Genomic DNA, 23,747 nt, shown 5'->3' on the forward strand with positions numbered 1-23,747 from the left:
ATACAAAAATATGCTGAATGAAGATTCTCAAGTGTTATTGGCTCAATTTCTCAATCACACATACATATAACAAGAAATTAATCACCGAAAGCAGTCAACAAGAAAGAAAAGTGCCTGAACAGTATAGTAAAAAAGAAGAATATTGCTCAGGGAGGATGAAGGAGGAAATACAAGAGGGAAGGGACTACAAAATTCTTCTCTGCCTTCTACCATTGCTTACTCTTTCATATACCCAATTCCTTCCCATTAAGCCCATTTCTTATGAGCCTAAATGTAGCCATTGGCCCATTAGTTGACAACTCATAACCCAACCAAGTACTTAGGCTAATCCGTTGCAATTTATAATTTATTGTTGGCATAAATGAGGAAGAGAGCTGAAAATATATAATATCTAATTATTTATATATATAGTATTGAGAAAAAGGTTTAGAACTTGGGGGACTTCTAAATAATGGTCAATCATGGGGCAAAATGATTTATGATTATCTCAGCACCTGAGGGCATAAAGTATATGTAAACAAAATAATTATCTTCAAGAAATTTCACATGAAATATGGCCTATATATCTATGAATCTAGCCTCTATATATATATATATATATATCAAAATTAACGTTTATTTAGAGCATCTCTTTCAAGGCATATCTATGAGTGTAGCTTATATATCTACTGTTATTAGAATCCAAGGATGAGATATCATTATTTGGTAGTTCTTTAATTCCTATGTCAAGATAAAAATCAAGATTCGTTGAAAAGAAGAAAAAAAATAAAGAGGATACTGTTCTTAGAGTATTACATTAGGCATAGATATATTTTGATTTACTGCTATTGGAATCTAAAAATATAATAGAAAAATGCATGCTTGTGAACATGACACTAGCTAGATGTTTGGCATTTTTTTGGCTTAACCATCAACTAAGAGAATAAAAATATTTCACATTTATTTTTTTAGTTAACATTACAAAAATTGACTTGTTGCCGTTGAATTAAGTTTGATTAAACTGTATGGGGATTGAATTTAATTCGAAGAGAGGGTAAAATGCTCGAGAAAATTTCAATTATAAGTTGTTATACTGCCAAAATTTTGTTAAATAGTAATAAAATTTGTGGCTTTATTAAGTTTCAAATCTTTGAAATTATGTTTTTGTGAATTTAGTTGTTATCCTAACTAAGTAGGAGTGAATTAAATTATAAGCTATGAAGTTTTATTACTTATTAATAGATAGTGAAATTTTTACTAAAACTAAGTTCTTCAAATTAGTTTTAGTACTTGTAGTCAGTAAAGTTTATTGAGGAATTATGTGTGAAAGCATGTGACTCATGATTCATTATTTGATTGATGAAGACCTAATATCAATAAGTCACTAATCATACTTTTCCTCAAAATGATTCTTTCTATACCTGGAAGATGGACAAGGAATGGATGTCTTCCAATCAATTAACGAAGGAATACTTGAATGAGGTGAAAGAGTTTATTAAGTTTGCACTTGAGCACACAAACGATCATACTAGTATAGTGTGCCCTTGTGTAAAATGTTATCTAATGAAGCGAGTTTGTACGTCTGAATTAGAAGATCATTTAATATGTTATGGAATTGATCAGAGTTATAAGTATTGGCACAAACATGGAGAGACAAGAGATGCGAGCCAGGGTTATAGTAAGAGCTACTTGTCACATGATTTTGATTCAAGTACATACGAGGTTGATGAGGAAGACCATCTTAAAGAGATGGCCAGGGTAACTGAAGAGGAATTAAAGGATTGTCCTGAAATACTTGAGAAATTAAAAAGTAATGCAGAAAAGCCTTTGTATAGTGGTTGTACCGAGTTCACATTATTGTCAGGGGTGTTAAGTTTGTATAACTTGAAAGCGAGTAGCAGTTGGAGTGATAAGAGCTTTAATGAATTGCTTGCACTTCTTAAAGTGATGCTACCTAAAGTGAACGAGCTTCCTATTAACACGTATCAAGCAAAACAAATGTTACGTGCTATTGGCATGAGCTATAAGAAAATTCATGCTTGCTCAAATGATTGCATATTATTTAGAAACAAATATGAATCATTAACTAAGTTTCCAAAATGTAAAGCATCACACTTCAAAGATAATGGGAAAAGTTTGGAGAAGGCATTGTGGTATTTTGCTATTGTGCCTAGATTTAGATGATTGTATAGTAGCAAAGAAGATGCAAAAAATTTAACGTGGCATGCAGATGAGAGGATTAAAGATAGGAAACTGTGGCATCCTGCTGATTCTCCCTAATGGGGAAGGATTGATCATGAGTACCCTGAATTTAGACAAGAATCAAAGAACTTATGCCTTACATTATGTACAGATGGAATGAATCTATATGGACTCCAAAGTAGTACCCATAGCACTTGGCCAATGATTTTGATAATTTACAATTTTCCTCCATGGTTATGCATGAAACGCAAATACATGATTTTATCCATGCTAATTTCAGGGCCAAAACAACCCAAAAATGACATAGACGTGTATTTAGCTCCTCTAATTGAAGACTTCAAGTTATTATGGGAGATAGGGGTTGATGTGTATGATGGGTATAGGGAAGAAAAATTTAATTTGAGAGCCTTGTTATTTGGTACCATAAATGACTTTCCAGCGTACGGTAATTTATTGGGGAAAAGTATAAAAGGGAAACTTGGATGCCCTATTTGTGAAGAAAACACAGATTCAATTAGGTTGAAGCATAGTATGAAGAATGCTTATATGGGACATCGTAAGTGGTTGTATCCAAGTCATAATTATCGACAATTGAAGAAATGTTTTAATAGGAATTCAGAAGAATGTGGCCCACCTTTAATGTTGACTGGTGACCAATTGTTTGAAAAGGTTAAGGATTTGTATATCGAATTTGGGAAACCTTTTTCAAAGCACCTTGGGACAAGTGGGTGGAAGAAAAAGTCTATTTTTTTAAGTTATCGTATTGGAAGGTCTTGTATGTTAGGCATTTTCTTGATGTGATGCACATCGAAAAAAAATGTTTGTGATAGTATTGTTGGTACATTACTCCATATCTCTGGAAAGACCAAAGATAGCATTAATGCAAGGTTAGACATGCTTTCTATGGGGATAGGGGAAGATTTAGCACCAGAGGAGAAGGGGAATCACACCTTTCTTCGTCCAGCAGCTCACACATTGTCTAGAAAAGAAAAAATTTCTTTTTGTGAGTTTCTTGCTGCAGTTAAAGTTCCAGAGGGTTACTCATTAAATATTAAAAATCTTGTGTCAATGAAAGACCTAAAGTTGAAGGGTTTAAAATCTCATGACTGTCATGTTTTGATAGAAAATTTTATTCCGATGGCAATACGTTCTATTCTACCTAATAAGGTATGAGACACAATTACAAAATTATGTTTCTTCTTCAAATCCATCTGCAGTAAAGTTATTGATCCTAACAACTTGCCGAAGTTACAAAGCCAAATTGTAAAAGTATTGTGTGAGCTGGAGATATATTTCCCATACGCTTTCTTTGACATAATGGTTCACTTAACCATTCACTTAGTGAAGGAGGTATAAATGTGTGGCCCAGCTTATTTAAGATAGATGTATCTTGTAGAGTGTTATATAAAAATATTAAAAGGATATGTCAAAAACTGTAGTCGACCTAAGGGTTGCATTGTTGAATAGTATATCAGTGAAGAAGCAGTTGAATTTTGTACTGAGCATTTAAAAAATGTCAATTATGTTGGGCTACCAATGTCTCGGCATATGGGAAGGAAAGGTGGAGAAGGAATAGGAAAGAATATAGTTACTGTCTCAAATTTACAGTGGGATCAAGCACATCTTTATATGTTGCACAACTCAGAAGAGGTTCAAGAATTTACAGACAAGCACTTGGCTGAGCTTAAGAAGGATAATCCCAATAGAGGTGAAACTTGGTATGTAAAAGAACATAATAAGCAATTTGCACATTGGCTGAAAGAGCATATTTGTGATATGTTTAACATGAATCTTGATTTTGTTTCTGAAAAAGTGAGATGGTTGGCTAAAGGTCTGAGCATGCAAGTAACTTCTTATGTTGGCTATGTTATTAATGGATACACCTTCTATACTAAAGAGCAAGATAGTCGAAGCACAATGCAAAATAGTGGTGTCACTCTTATTGCTCATGCGATACATGTAACTAGCTCTAAAGACAACAATCCAATATACGCAAATATGTCATATTTTAGGGTAATTGAGCACATTTAGGAGTTAGATTATGTAAAGTTTCAGATTTTGATTTTTGGTTGCAACTTGTAAGTAGGTTGACCATAAAAATGGCTTTTTAATTGATGATAACTCAGGGTTGATACAGGTAAATCTGAACAAAGAAGGGTACAAAGATGAGCTTTTCATCCTTGTTTCACAGGCTCGACAAGTGTTCTATGTTCCTGATGCTAAAACTAATTGGTCTATTGTTTTATTGACAAACAAATTCATTGAAGACATGGATAATACTGTTGTTGAGGATGATCCATTTTTTAGAATGTCGCTTGAAAGTAATTTTACTGAAGGTGATATGTTCTATATGAGAAATGATCATACTGAAGGTATTTAAATATCAAAGAGAGGAAAAAGAATTCGAGACCAGAGTAAACAAGGAAAAGATCAAAAAAAGACAAGAAAAAGGAAAAGACCAACTTTAACATGTGTGTTTTTATTTTGTAAATAATTATTACTTGTGTTTATTTAATTATCGCATATGGTTTTCTATTTTCCAAATAACTGTTACATGTATGTTTGGTTAATTCTGTAAATAATTATTTCATGTGTCCATTGATTTTCTAATTATGTGTGTTCTTGTATTTTATAGGTAAATGGCTCCCAAGAAAGGTAAACGCAAAGGTCGTAATGACCTTGATGTTCTCAGGGGTGGCCCCAGCATTAACCCCAGCGTCGACCCCAGTGGTGGCCCCAGTGTCGACTCCAGCAGTGGCCCTGATGTTGTAGCTAGTGGTGATGCTCCCAATACTACTCCTAGTCTGACAATGAATGATGATCAACTTTAGTAGGAGGCAACTGAGATTAGAAAGGGCTTAGTATTGATAACAGAAGTGAATAGACGGAGGATAGCTGGACAAAAATATCCCCTCCAATGGAATGCTAAAGGGCAACCGATTAAGGACAATAAAGATAAATTCATCAGCTATATTGGAGCTGTCACAAGAGCAAATGTGCCTATCACACTCAGAAATTGGAAGAAGGCAGATCAATCTACAAGGCAGTATATTTAGGAATAAGTAGAGGTATATTTATTAACTTACCATTATGTGACTATTGTGCCTATAATAGTTTATCAATTTACTAATAACATACTAATATTTTGCAGTCAGTATTTATAATTGATGCTAGTCGAAGGGAGTATGTCCTCCAAATAGCTGGGAGAGCAATGTGTTCTTTTTGATATTTTGTGGCATCAAAATATATTAAAAGAGTAGGTGGAAACATTAGTTTTGAGGTCCCCACTTTAATTAGACTTTTAGTAACCTAACAACAATGGGATGAATTTATTGCATCTCGTTTTCAAATAGAATTTTAGGTGATTTTACTTTACCAATTGATTTTAATTTTGTAATAATATTATGCTATATTATAAGTTTAATTAATTTTAATTTTTTTCACAGCAATTGAGCCAACAAAATCAGGAGTTGGTTAAGAAAAATTCTTATCCTTTTAAGAAAGGGTGTGTGGGGTATTCAGGCACAGAGGAAAAGATGGTATTTATTAATTACTAATTTATTAATTTTAAAATTACTCCATATTTATTTATTATATTTTCTAATTACTAATTGCTAATTCTTTTGCTATTGACATGCATAGATTGAGCGACAAGGCAGAGGAGTTAGTAGCATATCCCGCCATGTTCTTTTCATAGAAGGCCAAACCAACAAAGAGGGTAATATTATAGATGAGCATGTTCAAGAGATAGCTAATAAATGTGTAAGTGTCAATATTATTAATTTGACATAGTAAATTCAATTTTTTCATTCAAAAAAATAATTTAAGTTTTTCAATTTGTGTCACATAAGCTGCTATCTCAGATGAAGTCTCAAAGGGTGAGTGTCCAGAGGATGAAGATATCTTGGGTCAGGCATTGGGTAATCTTGACCACCCCGGACGCACTAGGGGTGTTGGTTTTGGCATTACTGAGAAGCAAGTATTTGGGACTACAAAGCCATCAAAAGGTGCAACACCTTCTTCAGTTAAGTTTAATGCACTAAAAGATGAGGTTGATAGGATGCATCGGTTAGTTGATGTGTTGCTCATGTCCCAGGGAAAGACATCCACTCCTGTGGACATTAGTCCCAATAGTAAGAGAGATAGTTGCACCGTAGCTCAGCCTTCTCATCTGAACCTTCCTGAGGTAATATTACTATTTGTTTAGTTATATTCATTTTTGTATTAATAACTTATAAATGTTTCCATTGCTTTAGGGTAAAGCCGAATGTGAGTTTTTAGCAAACAGTTCAGATCGCCGTGTGGTTGCAATTGGTATAATGTATAATGTCCCTAGGGGCACTATACATAATGTGCCAATTCCTTTAGGCCACGTACGAGTTTGTCTAAAAGTTTCTTTGAATGACAACTATCAGCTACCCATTCCCACAAAGGATGTGATGACTGTAGGAGATGCATTGGGCGCCTTTATTGCATGGCCCACCGCCCTTATAAGGCCAATATCTAACAAAGATAAGGTACATATATATATATATATATATAATTTATAAAGCTAATCTCAAACAAAGAAAAGGTATCTATATAATAACTTTTGATCTCTAAATATCTCTGGTATATAGTCTAAGGAAAAAGACTTCCCTAGCAAACAATCAACTGGCCATGAGTCAAAGATTATCGCACCTCCCCTACTTCAAAAGATAGAGCCTCAATTGTCACATAAATTCCTGACTTCACTAGGGGCATATACTAACATGCAAAGGAGTATTCATGATTGTATTGCTGTAGATGTCCCATTCGAGCATGGCATATATGACAGAGATCATACCAATCACATAACACTCGAAGTCGTAGATGAAGTACTCCACCATGGCATGATTAGCACGACCGTCATGGATTTTTATTTGAGGTACTTCTTTTGCATAATAGTGGTCATTGTTTTTATAAATATATACTAATCTATTTGATTTATTAATTTTAGGTTTCTCTATCATACACTTGTCGTGCCCCACAACTTTACTAGGATATTTGCCTTTATTTGTCCTTATGACATTGCTGCTTTCTGTGACATTCGGGACTCTAATCATGAAGATCAAGCAAAACGGTTGTGCGATTCATTCAAAGCCAAGACTACTAAAAAAGGGGGGAGGTTATTCTTGATACCTTACATGCAAGGGTTAGTTATTTGTTATATTTAATGTGTTTTCTCAATTTTATTAACTATTTCAATTTGTTATATATTCTTTACAATTGTTAATTATTTTAGGGATCATTGGGTGCTGATTGCCCTTGATCCGGCTGAAGAAAAATATGAGAAATTGGTCATCTATTACTTGTGTTCTACTGGCGGACAACCGAATAATCGCAAAGATATGATGGAATTAATCAATAAGTGAATTAATTAAGTTCATACTTGTGTTTTTTTATATTTCAAACTTACCAACTTCTGTGTTTTTAAGGCTGTGTTTTTGTACCGCATGGATGAATCTTTAACTATCCCTAGGGTCAAACCATTTGACCAATTGTTCACATGGACAGTAATAAGGGTACATGTTTAAACATTAATTGTTCAATTATTTATTAATGATTATTCAATAATTTAATATATTTTGTTTGTTTTGTTTTTAAAGTGCCCACGTCGAAGACCAGATTTAGTAGACTATGGATATTACATAATGAGATTCATTAGGGACATCATCACTCACGCCAAGACTTCAATCCCTACTAAGTTTCATATTTAATTTAAATATACGTTTTATATATGGCAAAGTTTCATTAGTTAGCTAATTAACTTTGACATGGTTATAATTTAAATTGCAGTATTATAATGACGCTTATTGTGAAGAATTTGAGGATGCTCACATCAATGAAGTAGTGAAAGAGTGGTTCCAACATATATTTTAACTTTGGATCATGCAAAATTCACGCATTTAGTGAGTACACATTTGGTCTAGCTTGAAGGCAAAAAGAATGTGGCTTAGGATAGAATTATTGTTTCATTTTTTAGGATAGAATTGTGATTTAGGATTAAGATTTACAACTTTTTTGTTTATAATTAATGTGACTGTGTATATATGTGTATATATATATATATATGTACATGTTCTTTTAATTCTGAAATAATGTTGCTGATGATAATATATATTTGCTGGATTGTCTGGATTATGAAATAATGTCAATTCTATTGCAAGGGGGCTGCTTAAACACAGCTGCCATATAAAAAAAAATTCTACAATATATTTGACAGTTATTTTGATAACCGTCAAATATGTTAATATATTTGATGATTATTTAGTATAACTGTCAAATATATACATAAATATTTGACGGTTCTCACATCTAACCGTCAAATATGACGTTGTTTTTTTAGTCAAAGCAAGTTCTTGTACCTTATACTTGACAGTTATTTAGAATCGTCAAGTATAATATCACATACTTGACAGTTAAATAACCGTCAAGTATATGAAGCTGCATAAATGACGGTGTCTTATTTGACAGTTTTTAACCGTCAAATATAAGGAAAAATAACCGTCAAATATGCATAATTATGTAGTAGTGATTCTTCATATTACTAAAACATAATTATGGTTATATTAAATTATAACATGCATGATCATTTTCATAGAAGCTTCCTTATTCTTGTAGAAATTTCAGTAGAACTTTCCATGTAAATAAGACCATCTCGAAAATTTTACAACAAAACGTCCAATTAAAAAATCACAATTACCAGGAGCTTTGCTCCTTCCAACCAATAGACAAAGTATATAACAAAATAAGGACCTTAACTATAGTTTATGTGGAGCACCTTATTATATTTTTCATAATATGATACATAAATTTCACATTTGATCAATAGAAGATATTTACAAAAGAAATCTACACATAATTCAGCAAAAGAAGTCCTTCAGTGATCAGCAGGACGTACAACCTTAGCTACGCTATCTGAGACCAAAAATAACTTTTTAGTGAATAACGTCCCAACCATAATATTTTTTTTAAATCAAAATTAATAGCTACAACATTTATATAAATTAAAGAAAGACAATTCAATGTAAGCAAATTTTGTAAACTTGGAATAAAAATTCTATATAACTTTAACATCAATAAACCTTAAATTTATAATGACAAAACAACCTTAACATTAGATCTTGACAAGTCAAGACAATGAAATAAATAAATAAGAATAACAATATTTACCAATTTAAAACTATTGAATATAAAATCACCAATTAATTGAAAATACATATTTTTAGGGATTTATCAGAACAATTTACAAACATGGACACACAGTCCATGATAGTAAATATCTAAACGTGGCTTAGGCCACGAAGACAAACATGGAAACACAATCCACGAAGGTAAGTAACCAAACGCAGTCGAAGCTACGAAACAAACGTGAGTACGATGCTCACGAATAATCATCCCTTCGTTCCACGTGCGTTGGCTATCGCACGGGGCTAGTACCTCGTATACCATGGAGCACCAAAGGCTAACGGAACTGCCGTTAGTGACTAGTGTTCTGTATAAAATCCCCTTTAAATCTATTTTCAAACATGCGAGAAAATCACCACTATTAAAATATAATTTCTATTCTTGAAATCAAACTCGCATGAATAGTTTTCAGGCATCAAAACTTGCCAAATAAAATTTCATATCCAATATTCATGCTTGCATTTCTTGAATAATCAAAAATTGCCAGTGCTAGTGAAAATTATTTTTATCAATCTTGAAAGTATTAAGGGGTAAAACATTCATGTGCCATGATGTAAATATTCTTCACCACTGTCTTACAACTTAAAAGTGAAGAAATTTAAAAAACAAAATATCCACTAATCAACATACTTATTATTAAAATAATCTATATAAAAATAGAAAATTTCAACAAGAAAAATAATTGACAATTTAGTTGGGACGCTATCCACTTACCTGTAAAGTTTTCAAGTGCATAACTTACTTACTTCCAAACTAGTACTGAAGGTCAATGCTTTGTCCTAAAATTCCTAATATTCAAATAGTATCATTGTTACTTCACCAATTATGCTTTACTACCCAAAATATTTAAATCTGAAACAATTTAGAGAAATAAAAGAAAGAAAACTTTCACTTTTATCTTTTTTTAACATTACATCAAATATCCCAATGATATCCCAAAAATGAATATTAAATTAGCTCTTAAAGTGCAAACTCAAATATCTCTCCCAACAACCTCTAATTTCTTTTTTGACTTTCATCACAAAGAACAAGTGCTTAACATGATTGTTTAATCAATGATGGCATATTTGTCATATATATTTGCCACTTTATTTCAAAATCTTCCTCTCAATGCTCAATCAAGTTCTTTTTCTCATTAACTCCCTTTCCAAAGGTTTTCCTTATATCTATAATTAATCTATTCACCTCCCAACACCCATCGAAGAGAATAATTATCTCATAATGATAGTTTATTTAATCAACAATATCCTCATCATATATATATATATATATATATATATATCATAACATTATATAACAAAAATCCCTCTTGGTCATCTTGTCAAATACCTTGTGGCCATTAAACTTCAAATCATTACCAAGCTTCTTCTTATATGGTTCTACTTCCCAAAAATTCTCCAACATAAATATATAAATATATCAACTTCCCAAGTTCCATTCCTTTAACAAAATCAATATAAATTTTGACATAGCTCAAGTCCACACTAAATCACCTTTATTGGACTAAAATTCAGCTTAGTTCCACAACCCTTTTTTTTCCACAAACATGTGCAGCAGAGGAAGAAGGAAAATTTGTAATTTTTCAAGACCTCAACCCAAAATCACATACACATAGCAAAGAGAAGAAAGATCAAAGCTCCTCACCTCAAGTAGCCAACGAAACACAAGCAAGGAAGAAGACAGATTATATGGCTGAACAGGGGAAGAATTCTGGCCACTCAAAATCGAGGAAGACGAAGTCGACTACACTGAAGAGGGAAGAAGAAGGACTTGTAGGACAATCCTCCAACTCCGGCGGATCAAGCTCCTCACGCACCTACCGGAAGTGCACCGTCGACAATAGAGGAGGCAGAACAAAGAATGACCCACACACAGCAACATGGACAGAACTCACACACTTGTCGATAGCGAGCTAACGGTGGAGGAGGAAGAATGGAGAACACCGGTGACCAGATAGGATCAAAGAAGAGCAGAGGCAGTGATCTCTCTCTATTTTTTTTCTAGATTTCTCTCTCTCTCTTTCTCGCGTCTGGTGGTTCCCGAAAGTGAAATGGGAATGGGAGTAAAAAGCTAATCAAGGAGAATTGTAAAAATTACAATAAAAAGAACAAGGAAAAATTACAAGAAATGACACAATGAAAATTACAAGAAATGGCACAATTTTTTTTTTACAAAACAAAATTAAACTTTTGCTTAGTAGAATTCAAACTCTGGACCTTTAAAAATATTACTAGCAGGAGTTCTAATAATTAACCACTCTCTACTTACTATAAAACTAATTTAAAATTTAGGATCATTACAATTAACATCATTGAACTCTTTAATGGCCATTAATGGAGCCATATTGTTCCCAACCATCATATTTATGGTGGATTTTTGCATATTAAATGCTCCCCAACCACCCATCATCATAAATCCATAAATACCAAGTTTTATTAGCTCAATCTACTCCCATTAACTCTATTTAAGTCAATATGTTCAGACCCATAGCCTATATGGACCAAAAATTATCTTTCTCAATCAAACTCTAACTTCCAATACTAAGAAAATGGAAAAAGGTAGGAAGATTTAGGTGTAGGAAGCTTATCTTTAATTTTTATAAGCTCCAAAAATACTCCAAATGTTTAGATTCCTCAAGCCCTAGCAAAGCATTTTCGTGCCTGCTTCGTGTATCTTTGTTTCTTTCTTCTACATCATTTGTTTTCACAATCTTATTCTACAAAAAAGTGTCCATGCACCGTAGCTAATGCATAATGCACCGCAGTACATGGCATAGAGAGAGCCTCCCTAGGCATGTCAATGCACATACACCACACTGGCCTAGTCCACAAACTACAACACATGACACAGAGCCTTCTCCTTTAGATTTTCTCTCTCTTTTCATTCCCAAGTGACTTGACTTCCTTCACATCCGAGTTTAGCGCTAGAAAAATAACCAAACATGCCCGTTAGGCCTTTCTAGCCGCACATCTCTCTAATAAACTCAATTTAATCAAGTTCAGGCTCAATTGATCCTGTTTAAAATTTAAGAATGTAACATGTGATACTTGTTTACAATGGGAATAAAATTTGGTTCAGTTTATCCTCTTAATTTCATTTTTTTCCTATACCCATAGATCAAACCTTTTGATGACCAACATGTTATTAAACGCAAAGCCAATTTGATTAAAAGAAATAGTAAATCGTTTAAAACCCTAAAAAAAAAAAAAATGAATCAGGTCCTGAATAGATCCAAAATCTCTATAAAATAATGAATCACTTATCCAAAATAACTAATAAAATTTTCTTAATCTTTTTCTATACTTTTTTAGATTATTGTTTGTAATTTTTGGGTGAAAAATTCATGATACTGATCAAGTATAATATATAGATTGAACTTTGACCCTGGTGGCACTCAAACCCTGGACTGCCTTGAAAGTGGCGCGGCACTAAATTCTGGAAAATTTTATTCCTTGATATTTTTCATATTAACCAAATCTAAATTTGAGAACTTGCACAAATAATAAGGTTAAATGAAAAATTGACGTCTAATTATAGGCCTAGAAGCATCTAAGATTCTAAACTTATTTTTTATGAATTATTCTTCTTTAACATTTAAAAATACTACAATATGTTCCCTATTATTAATAAAAGTTAATTTTAATTGTTAGTTATTCAAAAAATGACAGCAAGTGATCTCAAAATTTATAGAAAATGACCAATAAATGTTTGGTTTAAAACTGATTGGCTGATACATACATACATACATACATACATACATATATATATATAATTAGCCTTTAAAGTTCTATATTGTATTCTATGTGATTAGGCATTAGGAGAGCCACGCTGTTCTCATATAAATCATGGACTTCCTTGACTAAAAATTAGTGTGGGACTCAATTATGGAGAAGTTTTTTTCTTGATATTATTTGCATTTAAATCCAAGAACTTGCGTAAATAATACTTAGCTTCCTCCTCCACTCTTTTTTATAAGGCACATATAATAAAAAAATGTTTAGTCTTCTTTATTAATCACTAAATAGGACATTTATTATATTTTTTGGATTAAAAATTATTTTTGCTTTTCAACTTTACCTAAAGGGTTATTAAGGACCCTAAACTCAACTATAGGTCAATTCTATACCCCCAATATTAAATATTTCCTCCTTCATCACCATGACATCAATTATTAGTGGATCTCACTACTTTTAAATATTTTTTTGAGTTAAGGGTCATTTTTACCCCTCAACTTTTATTGGAAGAGTCAGTGAGCACCCTCAATTCAAATATTTTATAATAAAAAAATTAAAAAATATATTATGGGGCCCACTAATGGTCAGAAAATAGTAAGATAAGGAAGGAAATATTTAAAATTAAGAGATAAAATTGATACATAATTGAGTTTAAGGTCCTCAATAATCTTTCGGGTAAAGTTAAGGGGTAAAAATTAATGACCCTTTACCCTAGTAGTTTTTAAATTATTCTGATTATAAAACTATTAGAGATGGGGAGAGAGAATGTAATACTTTTTATTTATTCATACATTATTTCAACACACATACGTGTAGTTAAAATATATACACAGATTGTTTCAAAATATATATATATATACACACACACACACAGATTGTCCCATTTCACAGAAGATACATGACACATCATTTAATTGGTCACATACAATTGGGGCCTACTTGCTCTTCTGATGTAACTACCCTCCTTGGAATGGTCATGCTCTTGCCTCTTCAGCTTGCTCAACTGGCTCAGAATTTGAATGACCAATTTTTCTAGAGCTGTTTAGTTTTAAAAATATATAAATAATATTATCACTCAGATGACTTTAATTAATACATTCAAATGTAACCACCATTTGACTTTCTTTTAAAGAAATAAATTATTTAATTTATATAGTCTTGATTCACTTGTAATTCAATTTTAAAACTAATTTGGTGTATGCTCTTTGTCTATTGTAATTTTGACTTGGTGCAAGTTAGTCCCTATAATTTTAATTATTTGAAATATTGATACTATATTTTAAAAAATAAAATTATAAAGACTGAAAATATTTTTTACAACTTAGGGACAAATGTTTAAAATTGTTAAAACTATAGAGATTAAATTGTATCGAGTTAAAGTTTGTGATGTAATATGAAATAAATATAATTAGATTTAATTTAGGATATTAAGGTTATCCAATAGGGATATTTAAATAAAGATATTGATCTATTAAATTAGCTTTAATTATTTATTTTATTGTTATCTTAGATATCAGTATCTTTAAGATTATATTTAAATTTAGGATTTGAGATTTGAATTTACATTATTGGTATTATATTATTTTAGAGCTTTATAAGAAATGGTGTAATATAGGATAAAATATAATTAGGTTTAATTTAGAATATTAGGGTTATCTAATAGAGATATTTAAATAAGGATATTGATCCATTACATTAGCTTTGATTATTTATTTTATTGTTATCTTAGATATCAATATCTTTAAGATTATATTTAGATTTAGGATTTGAGATTTGAATTTAAATTATTTTTATTTTATTATTTTAGAGCTCTATAAGTAGAACTAGGTTTTTTATTTAGATTCAAATTTTAAATATTATTGAATAAGAGTTTTTAAGAGTTTTGGCCTTCCCTCTTTTCTCCTTCCCTCCTCCTTTTCTCTCTGTTCCCCTTTGCCCTTCTTGTTTTATATCAATTTGGTACCAAAGTTAGGTTCCCATCACACTCTTGTCGCCAATCTCACTTAGAAAGTATAACTTTTTCATTAAAATTTAGAGTGCCAAACAAGGTATAATAAACTCACTATTCAAAGCCACTGACTGGAGTGCCTTCATCACCTTTCACAAATTTTCTCACTAATGGATCTTTGAGGTTTGGAACATCTCATACATTTGCAGCATTTTGAATAATTCTTCATTTTTTATTGATCTGGATTTTTGTCTTCCAAAAAAAAAGAAAAAAAAAAGGGGAAAAGAGAAAGGAAAAAGAAAGAAGAAAACAAAAAAATAAAAAAAATACTTATAATGCTTAGTTGCCAATATGAGCTACAGCATATATACACATTTAGATTATCGGTATGAATATGCCATTCTACCACAATATGCTCAACAACGAAAGCATTATGCTCAATGGTATACCTATTTGTCACAAGATACTTATGGGAAAGAGAGCTATTGGTATGGTTATGAAGAATAACAATATGATTATACAAGTCATCAACAGTATGAACATATACTTATTGTGACAATTATGAGCATCGCCATCTCCAGTCAAAGTATGCTAATCATAAGCAATATGAGTACAAAGACCAATACCGACATGAGTACATTAAGCAACAACAATATGAACATCTTAATAGCCATCAATATGATTATGTTTATCAATATGAAGATGGTACCTGTTGCCATTATGAATATGCTAACTTTTAGGAGGACATAGACCAAATTAAAGTTAAACTGGATCGCTTTCAGCAAAAACATATTGTTATTTTGACAAGCTTAGGAGGGATTATGGTAGAGTTAAGAAAGCAACATATGAGATTAAGAGGATAATCAATCAATTGAAGAAACAAATGGAAGAACAAGCAACAAGCGAGCCAACAATGGCAAAAGCTCCTTCCTTCCCAGTAGAAGATTTTCTAAACAATGATCAAGTTGTCCACTGTACACCAATACAAGTGGCTGCTTCTCAAATTGTGTCTAGCAACGATTAATCTCATCATGCTATAACTATTCCCTATTAGTAGGCTACATCTCCTAAGGTCACTTCATTGCTTAATGGTCAAATCCAGCAATACTCTGTTTGTTGGAAAAGTTTTCCAAAGACTTTGCATGGTCAAAGTACTCATTCTAGTCAAAGTTTGTTCTTTTTCTATCTAACTTGTTGGAAGGGATTTCTAGATACTTCCCCATATCAAGTTGCTTGCTCTTGCCAAAACTTGCTTTTTCAATGTCTCACCTATTGGAAAGGGTTTCCAGAGTTGAGCACTTCGTTAAAATTTATCTCACCCTTCCCTTCCTAGATTTATGCCTTAATTTTAACTCATCAAAAGCCAAGTTCTTTAAGCAAGGGAGAAATTGTGTAATATGAGATAAAATATAATTAGTTTTAATTTAGAATATTAGGGTTATCCAATAGGGATATTTAAATAAGTATATTAATCTATTAGATTAACTTTGATTATTTATTTTATTATTATCTTAGATATCAGTATCTTTAAGATTATATTTAAATTTAGGATTTGATATTTGAATTAAATTTTTTATTATTTTGTTATTTTAAAGCTCTATAAATAAAGTTAGGTTTTTCATTTGTATCCAGCTTTTAAATATTATGGAATAAGAGTTTCGGCCTTCCCTCCTTCTTTCTCCTTCCCTCCTTCTTCTTTTCTCTCTGTTCCCCTTTCCCCTTCTTGTTTTACATCAGTTTGTGACTAAGTTATAATCACGAATTAAAACTATAAGAATTAAATGATTAATTTTCACCTCATAGAATGACTCAACATTAATATACATTATTATATATCCCACGCTCTGTTTAACCCTCAAAAATACCAAACCATGTGGACATTAAACCAAAAGATTATCGGCTTTAAACTATTTATTGTTTAATGTCACCCACAAAGATGCATGACTCTAGCCTCTATGCAGTCTTCATCCATTTTCTTTTCTATTTCCTTTATCATTTTTTTCATTTTCTTTGCCACTCTCATCTTTTTACCCTTCAAAAGCATACAACTGCATTACAAAATTAAACCGTTGTGTCACTAGGTGGGAAATTAAAGCAATTATCACCAACCTGGAACTAGAAATTAGAGTAATGGACGTTCTTCTAGTTACCTTTCTCTTTTCTTTACTTCCAATATCAAGTCTGAAAACATTCCCTTCTTTTTTAATTTCATCTTCTCTTCAAAGCATATCTTCTGCACTATGTAACACCATCTTCTTCTTTTCTTCGACAGAAGCAGAAATCTCAAGCAAGATCGGTGTGAACTATGGCCAGCTTGGGAACAACCTGCCATCTCCGAGACGATCAATTGAGCTACTAACATCAATGAACGCTGGACGCGTGAAGCTGTACGATGCCAACCCAGAAATTCTGAATCTTCTATCAGAAACCAAATTTCAAGTTTCCATTATGGTCCCGAATAATGAAATCTCAAGAATTGCTTCAAACCAAAGCATGGCAGATGAATGGGTGAGACACAATGTTGTCCCTTACTATCCCAAAACCTTGATTCGTTTCTTACTTGTAGGAAATGAAGTTCTTAGCGATTATTCAGTACAAGGCCAGAAGATTTGGCTTGATCTGGTGCCAGCGATGAGAAGGATTCAAAGGTCTCTCCAGTCTCAAAATATTACTAAAATTAAAGTTAGCACCCCAATAGCAATGGACGTTTTAGAGACCACTTTTCCGGTGTCGGCCGGGACATTCCGGTCCAGCGTAAGAGACACTGTGATGGTACCAATGCTCGAGTTTCTAAACAAAACCAACTCATTCTTATTCATTGATGCATATACTTATTTTCCATGGTCATCCAACCCCACCAATATCAGCCTAGATTTTGCACTTCTGAGAGGAAATTTCAACATCACGGACCCTTTTAGTAGCTTGTCCTACACCAATTTGCTAGACCAAATGCTTGACTCAGTTATCTTCGCCATGTCAAAACTCGGCTTCCCCAGCATAAGGCTGGTGATATCTGAAACGGGGTGGCCTCATTCAGGCAACATAGTTGATCAAGCTGCCGCTGCTGCTGGTGCAAACATATTCAATGCAGCAATGTACAACCAGAATCTCATCAAGAAAATCACGGCAAACCCACCTCTGGGGACGCCAGCTCGACCTGGTGTTGTGATTCCAACGTTCATCTTCTCATTGTATGATGAGAACATGAAGAAAGGACCAGGAATAGAGAGACATTGGGGACTGTTACATCCAGATGGAACACCAATGTATGAAGATTTTGCTCCACTAAGCATTAATGCAGTTTGAAATTACCCTGAATAAGGGCTAATACAATTTCTCAACTTTTCTTTTATGAATAAGTTTCCTTGCTCTTCAATATCCGTGTTATAGACAAATGATTGAAGAATCCCAAATAAGATATTTTGATGAGCCATAAAATTAAGCAGCCCATGTACGAAGTTGTGGTATGATGATGCCTTCTGAGCAGAACCTATCTGAATACTAATAAATCGAGAATGAATATTGGGTCAAGATTGCTTCAAATAACAGAGCATCATTACGATGACCACAATGGCCACACACTTTGTATTTAGTTCTTATAAGTAACGAGATTATTTAACTTTTGTTCTTTGGCCACACTAACGGAGTTTTTAATCATCAAGTTGGTGTCCATCATCCATTTGATCTCTCAAATTTATTTTTATGACAGTTTTATTACTTTATAAATTTAGATTTTAAAATATGATAACATTAATCATGTAAATCTGAATGAGCCAAATTATTATTTTCAATAATTCTTCGAAACTAATGCAATCGAACTCCCACCTACTTTCTGGTAAAATACACACTATTTTAACCTGATGAAAGTCAAATAAAATGATAAAATTTTTTGGAAGTCAACAATTTAAATGAGATGTAAACAAATAGTCAAAAGACAGCGAGCACCATAAGTTTATAAGGCAACTTATTCATATCAATCCATATATATAATCAAACGTCATTATAAAGACCGCGTCTAGAGAAAACAAAAGGGCATTGAAGGACAAAAGTGTACGGATATACAAAAAGTTGCACATCATTTTTCCTCCAGGCGTCGTAGAACTGAGTCAGCAAAGTTTTGTTGCCTACAAATGCCCAGAAACCAGTAAGTGCCATGAATCAAATTTCTAAACCCAGATTTATTTATTTCTTTTTTTTTTTTAGATCTAATTTAATATCATGACCCATTACATGCCAACTCTAAAAAGCAGAGTCAATTAGAAACTCTACAACATAATCATTTCATAAAGAAACTATTCTAAACCCAAAATGTGCAAAGTAAGAAGCAATTTACAACTATTAATCTAATATTTATGTATTAACCAACAAGTAAATCAAATGGATAAAATAGTGCCAAGGCAAGAAATTTGTAAAATTTTAGAAGTAACTACTCATCCAACAAGTAGTTGTTCCTTTAAACAAGCATACGAATGTTTGTTTCAATCATCAACGGTGATTGCTTGAAGGGGCATATATTATAACCTACCAAACCATATAGTGCAAAACAAAATAGAACAACAAACTAAGTGTACTTCCCTAACTAGGTAGGCCAATGCATTCATCCACACTGTTAATGAGTCGTGAATAGTGAGAATTGTCATAAATTTGACATTTTTGTTATTGATATCGACTATAAAACCTAGGTTATTGGCCATGTGATAGCAAAAGGTGTGCACCAAGAGAAATTAAGTAATAGAACTTACTTCCCTTCCTTCAGCTTTGGGCTAGGACGAGAATACTTTAGATATCCATCCCAAGGAACCTTTTTGAGGCCAGCTCGAACTGAGATTATGTCTCTCACCCTACATTAAAGTAAAATACAGACACTTTCATGGTAACCATTCCTGCTAAACAATTTCCTAATAACAATATACTCCCTCCATTTAAAAACGTAAGGTATTTTTAATTAAATATCACTCCAAATAAATTAGTTAACCAAATATACTGCCTCTATTCCATAATTATCCTCATTTCATAGAGTGTTTTACTTAAAAATAACTATAAAATGATTCATTTATTAAGGGCATTTTTCGAGGGGAAAAAAACACATTCATTACACTTGAAACACTAAAAATACCTCACATTTTTAAATATCCATCCCCTTAAAGGCATTTTTTTAACAGAGGGAGTAGAGGAAAATTATACACCTCTCAGCAAACTCAATGGCTGTTTCTCCTGGCTTCAGATTCTGTGGCTCCAAGTACCAAACATCACAAACAACAGCCCAAGATGTCATTAGCTGCAGCAGATGCATAGTGAATGATTGCCTGCAAATGCATGAAATCCAACCATTACACCTCTAATACAGCAGTGGAACAGTGAAAATATAGAAGTAATTAACATTGAAAAGCATAACCTTACTTTCGACTATTCCAAAAAGCATCCACAAATATTTTATTGTATTTTATTGCAACTGGGCAAACTGTGCAGCCAAGTTCAAATGCACCCTATAAACATCAATAAACAAGTTAAAATGCTTAGACGATAGATTTGGGATACAACTAAAGTACAAATCAATGTAAGGGATGGAGGAGTATCAGAAACAAAAGAAAGAAAGAACGCCCATTGCATAAGTGTATAGGTGAACGCAACTGCATTTTTCACAGATACACGCACCTTCTTGAACATGACAGTGTAGTGATTATTTACACAAGTTCCTTCAGGAAATATCAGAAGAGGATTATTGTCAGCGCCCTGGACATGCTCCCTCAATCTGAAATATTTAAAGCAGACAAGTCAAGACAGATGAAATCTGAAATAGATATTTCCTAAATTTTCATTTAAACTCACTTCTTGGCAACAATTTCTCGATCCTTTGCCTCAGAACGATTGAACCAGATACATCCTACACTCTCCAAAATGGTGCTCTGCAATAATCCTACACAAAACAGCCAATATTTATAAAATTCATAAATTACTGTTTTAACAGGAAATTTCCCAAAACCCATTGTACGTTAACAAGCTTTAGGTCATCACTAGTTGTTCATCACATGCCCTGTTCTTCCCAGGAAACAATTAAACCAACCAACAGAGAGAATAATGCTAACAAGAAAAAGGTTTAGATATATTTATGAAGTCATCCTGATAGTGGGGTACCATTACTTTAAAACCAAATTACCCAAAGATGTCATAATATAATATATATAAGCTATTATACTATATATAAAGAAACAGTTTTTAGTTGAGGAGGATGCTTACCAACCCATCCAGGATGCTTCTGCATAATTACAGCAAATGCAGTCATCTGTTCTAAAATAATGAAATCAATCATGGAAGTGTGGTTGGCCACAAAAACCTGTTCATGAAATGTAGAGAGAACTCAAATTATCAGTCAACAACATTCACATTTACCTAAATGTTAAAATAAGGTTACATCCGATATGTTAGACATACCTGCTTTGGTCTCATGCTAGGACGTGGCCCATGATATTTGACAACTCCAGTCCATGATGCAACAAAAAAACTGCACATCATCTCCACCAATGACCTCTGAAGGACAAGTTCAATTTATCATATCCAATTGATGTATAAAAGTCACATCAGAATTGTACAAGACAGAGAAAACATAACAGACTGTATCTTTAGATTCTCAAGACCATTTGTGCTAATATCATGGGTTGGACTATAACTAGTCCCATGCACTCCACCGTGTACAGCATCCTTCAAAAAGATGAGTTCATTTACAACATTATGTACAAATTGAAATTATGCCCACCAATGAATTGGCCAACCTTTACAATATGAACCATAAAATGTAAAAATGATAGCCATTCACTGGTAGGTTTTGGACAAAACAGTATGTCATTGATTTTCAATTAGTCTGATTAGTAATATACTCCCTCCACTCCTAATTATAGGACCAAGTTTTAAAGTCCTATTTGGCCCTAAATATAGGACAAGATGTTGTTTATTTTTCCAACCTTACCCCTCATCAATTTCAGCAAGTTGTGGCATACTTCTAATTTTTATACAACACTTTATTATGGTCATTAGTTACATTAAATGGCAAAATTGGAAGGTCACATTTTTTTACAAATTTAAGGTATCAACTACCACTCCTTGAGAACCATGAAATTAGTTTACTTTGTCCTAGAATCGGACCGGAGGAAGTATTTGTATAGGCAGTTATTTAACAATTACTCTTCTTCCACTGGTCTAATTAGTGAATGGAAACTTCTTCAACTACAATGGTAAAGTCACATCATCTAGAGCAAGATGAATTGAACTCTACGAGGCCATAGGTACTCGAGAACAGCAAATTATACAAAGACTTGCTAAATTATTCCAATAAAAGTTTGAAGTTGAATGAACACAAGATAACATTTGAAAATAACCTAGAGCATGTGCCTCTTAAGATGCCTCTCTTAAGTTTTGCTAAAAACATACATGCACTCCCTCTATTTAAAAAAAAAAAAAAATTGCGTCCAATTTTTATTCTCAGACTAAATAACCTCCATAAAAAATATGTAACCAAGTGTCTTTTGCCAGAATACAAAAGAGGGTTGATAGAGACATTTTAGTCAAAACAAACGATTAAAATTGGATTGAAGTGTATACTTTGAAGTTTGAAATTAAAGGGGGACGCTTCTGCAATTGCAGCAAAACTCAAGGGATGTTTGCGTCATTTATTTTTAAAATGCGTACATTTAAAGAAACAGCATGACAACTAAGAACCAAAATTTATTGTGTGCTTTAAAACTATTTAAAACCAAACAGTATAAGCCTTCTTTGTTCTTTTTAGTGTACATATATTAAAAGGAGAGGGAGAAAACTAAAAATTGAATGGGATAACATGGGGTGAAAATATAGGCACCTCAATCTTTCTCCTCAACTTGTCATGTCCCTTCAGTAGGAGATGCACAGGAATAAAGGAAGAAAGAAATATTATCCATCCTATTGTCAACACTAGAACCCTGTAACTTAAAATAAGAAATATTAAAAGGCCAGACATGATCAACAGTACATGATTTTATTGAAAGACACAATGGAGATTCATACATCAAGTTTAAAAAAGGGAAATTTAATGTAACCAAAGTTGAAATTGAAACCATATACAAAACTCTTCTTTACCATCATCATGCATAATTTTAAGTAACTGTAGAAAAGGTACAAGCTAACTTGCAGGGGAACAGTATCAAATATCGAACTAAGACGCCACAACACCACAAAGGGAACAAATAAACATTCCATTCCAAGGTTTCAGGAGGATTTGACTTGAAGCATCTTGTGAACGAATCCTATCCAACACAGAAATTTTCAATTAGTGAGCAAACATCCAAAGTAACAAAGGTCAAAAAACAAGGGGTTGAAAACCATCTCCATTTTTGTGTGCACACATGTGCACCCACACATTTTATGAGCTTGAGAATAAATTGCTGATTCTTAATGCAAGCCTAAATAATCTCCAAGAACAGAACCAAACAAATTCCCAAGGAGAAGCAGTAACAACAGCTAGTCTGTGTGCCTTTTTTTTTTTTTTTTCCCGAAGCCTCAATGCCTCATGATTTTTCACATATCATAATCATTCATCTAAAATAATGGAGGTGCACCAAAACCACAGAAGTAAAAAAAGCAAAGTTCAGAAAGAGGGCAAATCTTACATCTACAATGGCACCAGCTGCCTCAGACAAAGTAGG

General features: G+C 32.7%; 2 protein-coding genes across 2 annotated transcripts; one reads left to right on the top strand and one right to left on the bottom strand.

Moving 5' to 3' along the window:
• Positions 1–17,202: 17,202 nt before the first annotated feature.
• LOC129286557 (probable glucan endo-1,3-beta-glucosidase A6) lies at positions 17,203–18,378 on the top strand. The gene has a single exon (XM_054922500.1). The coding sequence runs from the start codon at positions 17,203–17,205 to the stop codon at positions 18,376–18,378; it is 1,176 nt and encodes a 391-aa protein (XP_054778475.1).
• A 681-nt stretch (positions 18,379–19,059) lies between these two features.
• Positions 19,060–23,052, bottom strand: LOC129285781 (glycerol-3-phosphate acyltransferase 9). Its single transcript, XM_054921655.1, has 9 exons — positions 22,925–23,052; positions 21,505–21,600; positions 21,310–21,406; positions 20,902–20,989; positions 20,728–20,824; positions 20,473–20,558; positions 20,259–20,378; positions 19,815–19,913; positions 19,060–19,196 (listed from the first exon to the last, which is right to left on the bottom strand). The coding sequence occupies exons 2-9, from the start codon at positions 21,583–21,585 to the stop codon at positions 19,148–19,150; spliced, it is 717 nt and encodes a 238-aa protein (XP_054777630.1). The 5' UTR covers positions 21,586–21,600; positions 22,925–23,052; the 3' UTR covers positions 19,060–19,147.
• Between the last annotated feature and the right edge of the window lie 695 nt (positions 23,053–23,747).

This window comes from Prosopis cineraria, unplaced genomic scaffold (genome assembly GCF_029017545.1).
Source record: "Prosopis cineraria cultivar Desert tree isolate PC_DT_omini unplaced genomic scaffold, ASM2901754v1 PC11, whole genome shotgun sequence".
Classification (NCBI taxonomy): Eukaryota; Viridiplantae; Streptophyta; class Magnoliopsida; order Fabales; family Fabaceae; genus Prosopis; species Prosopis cineraria.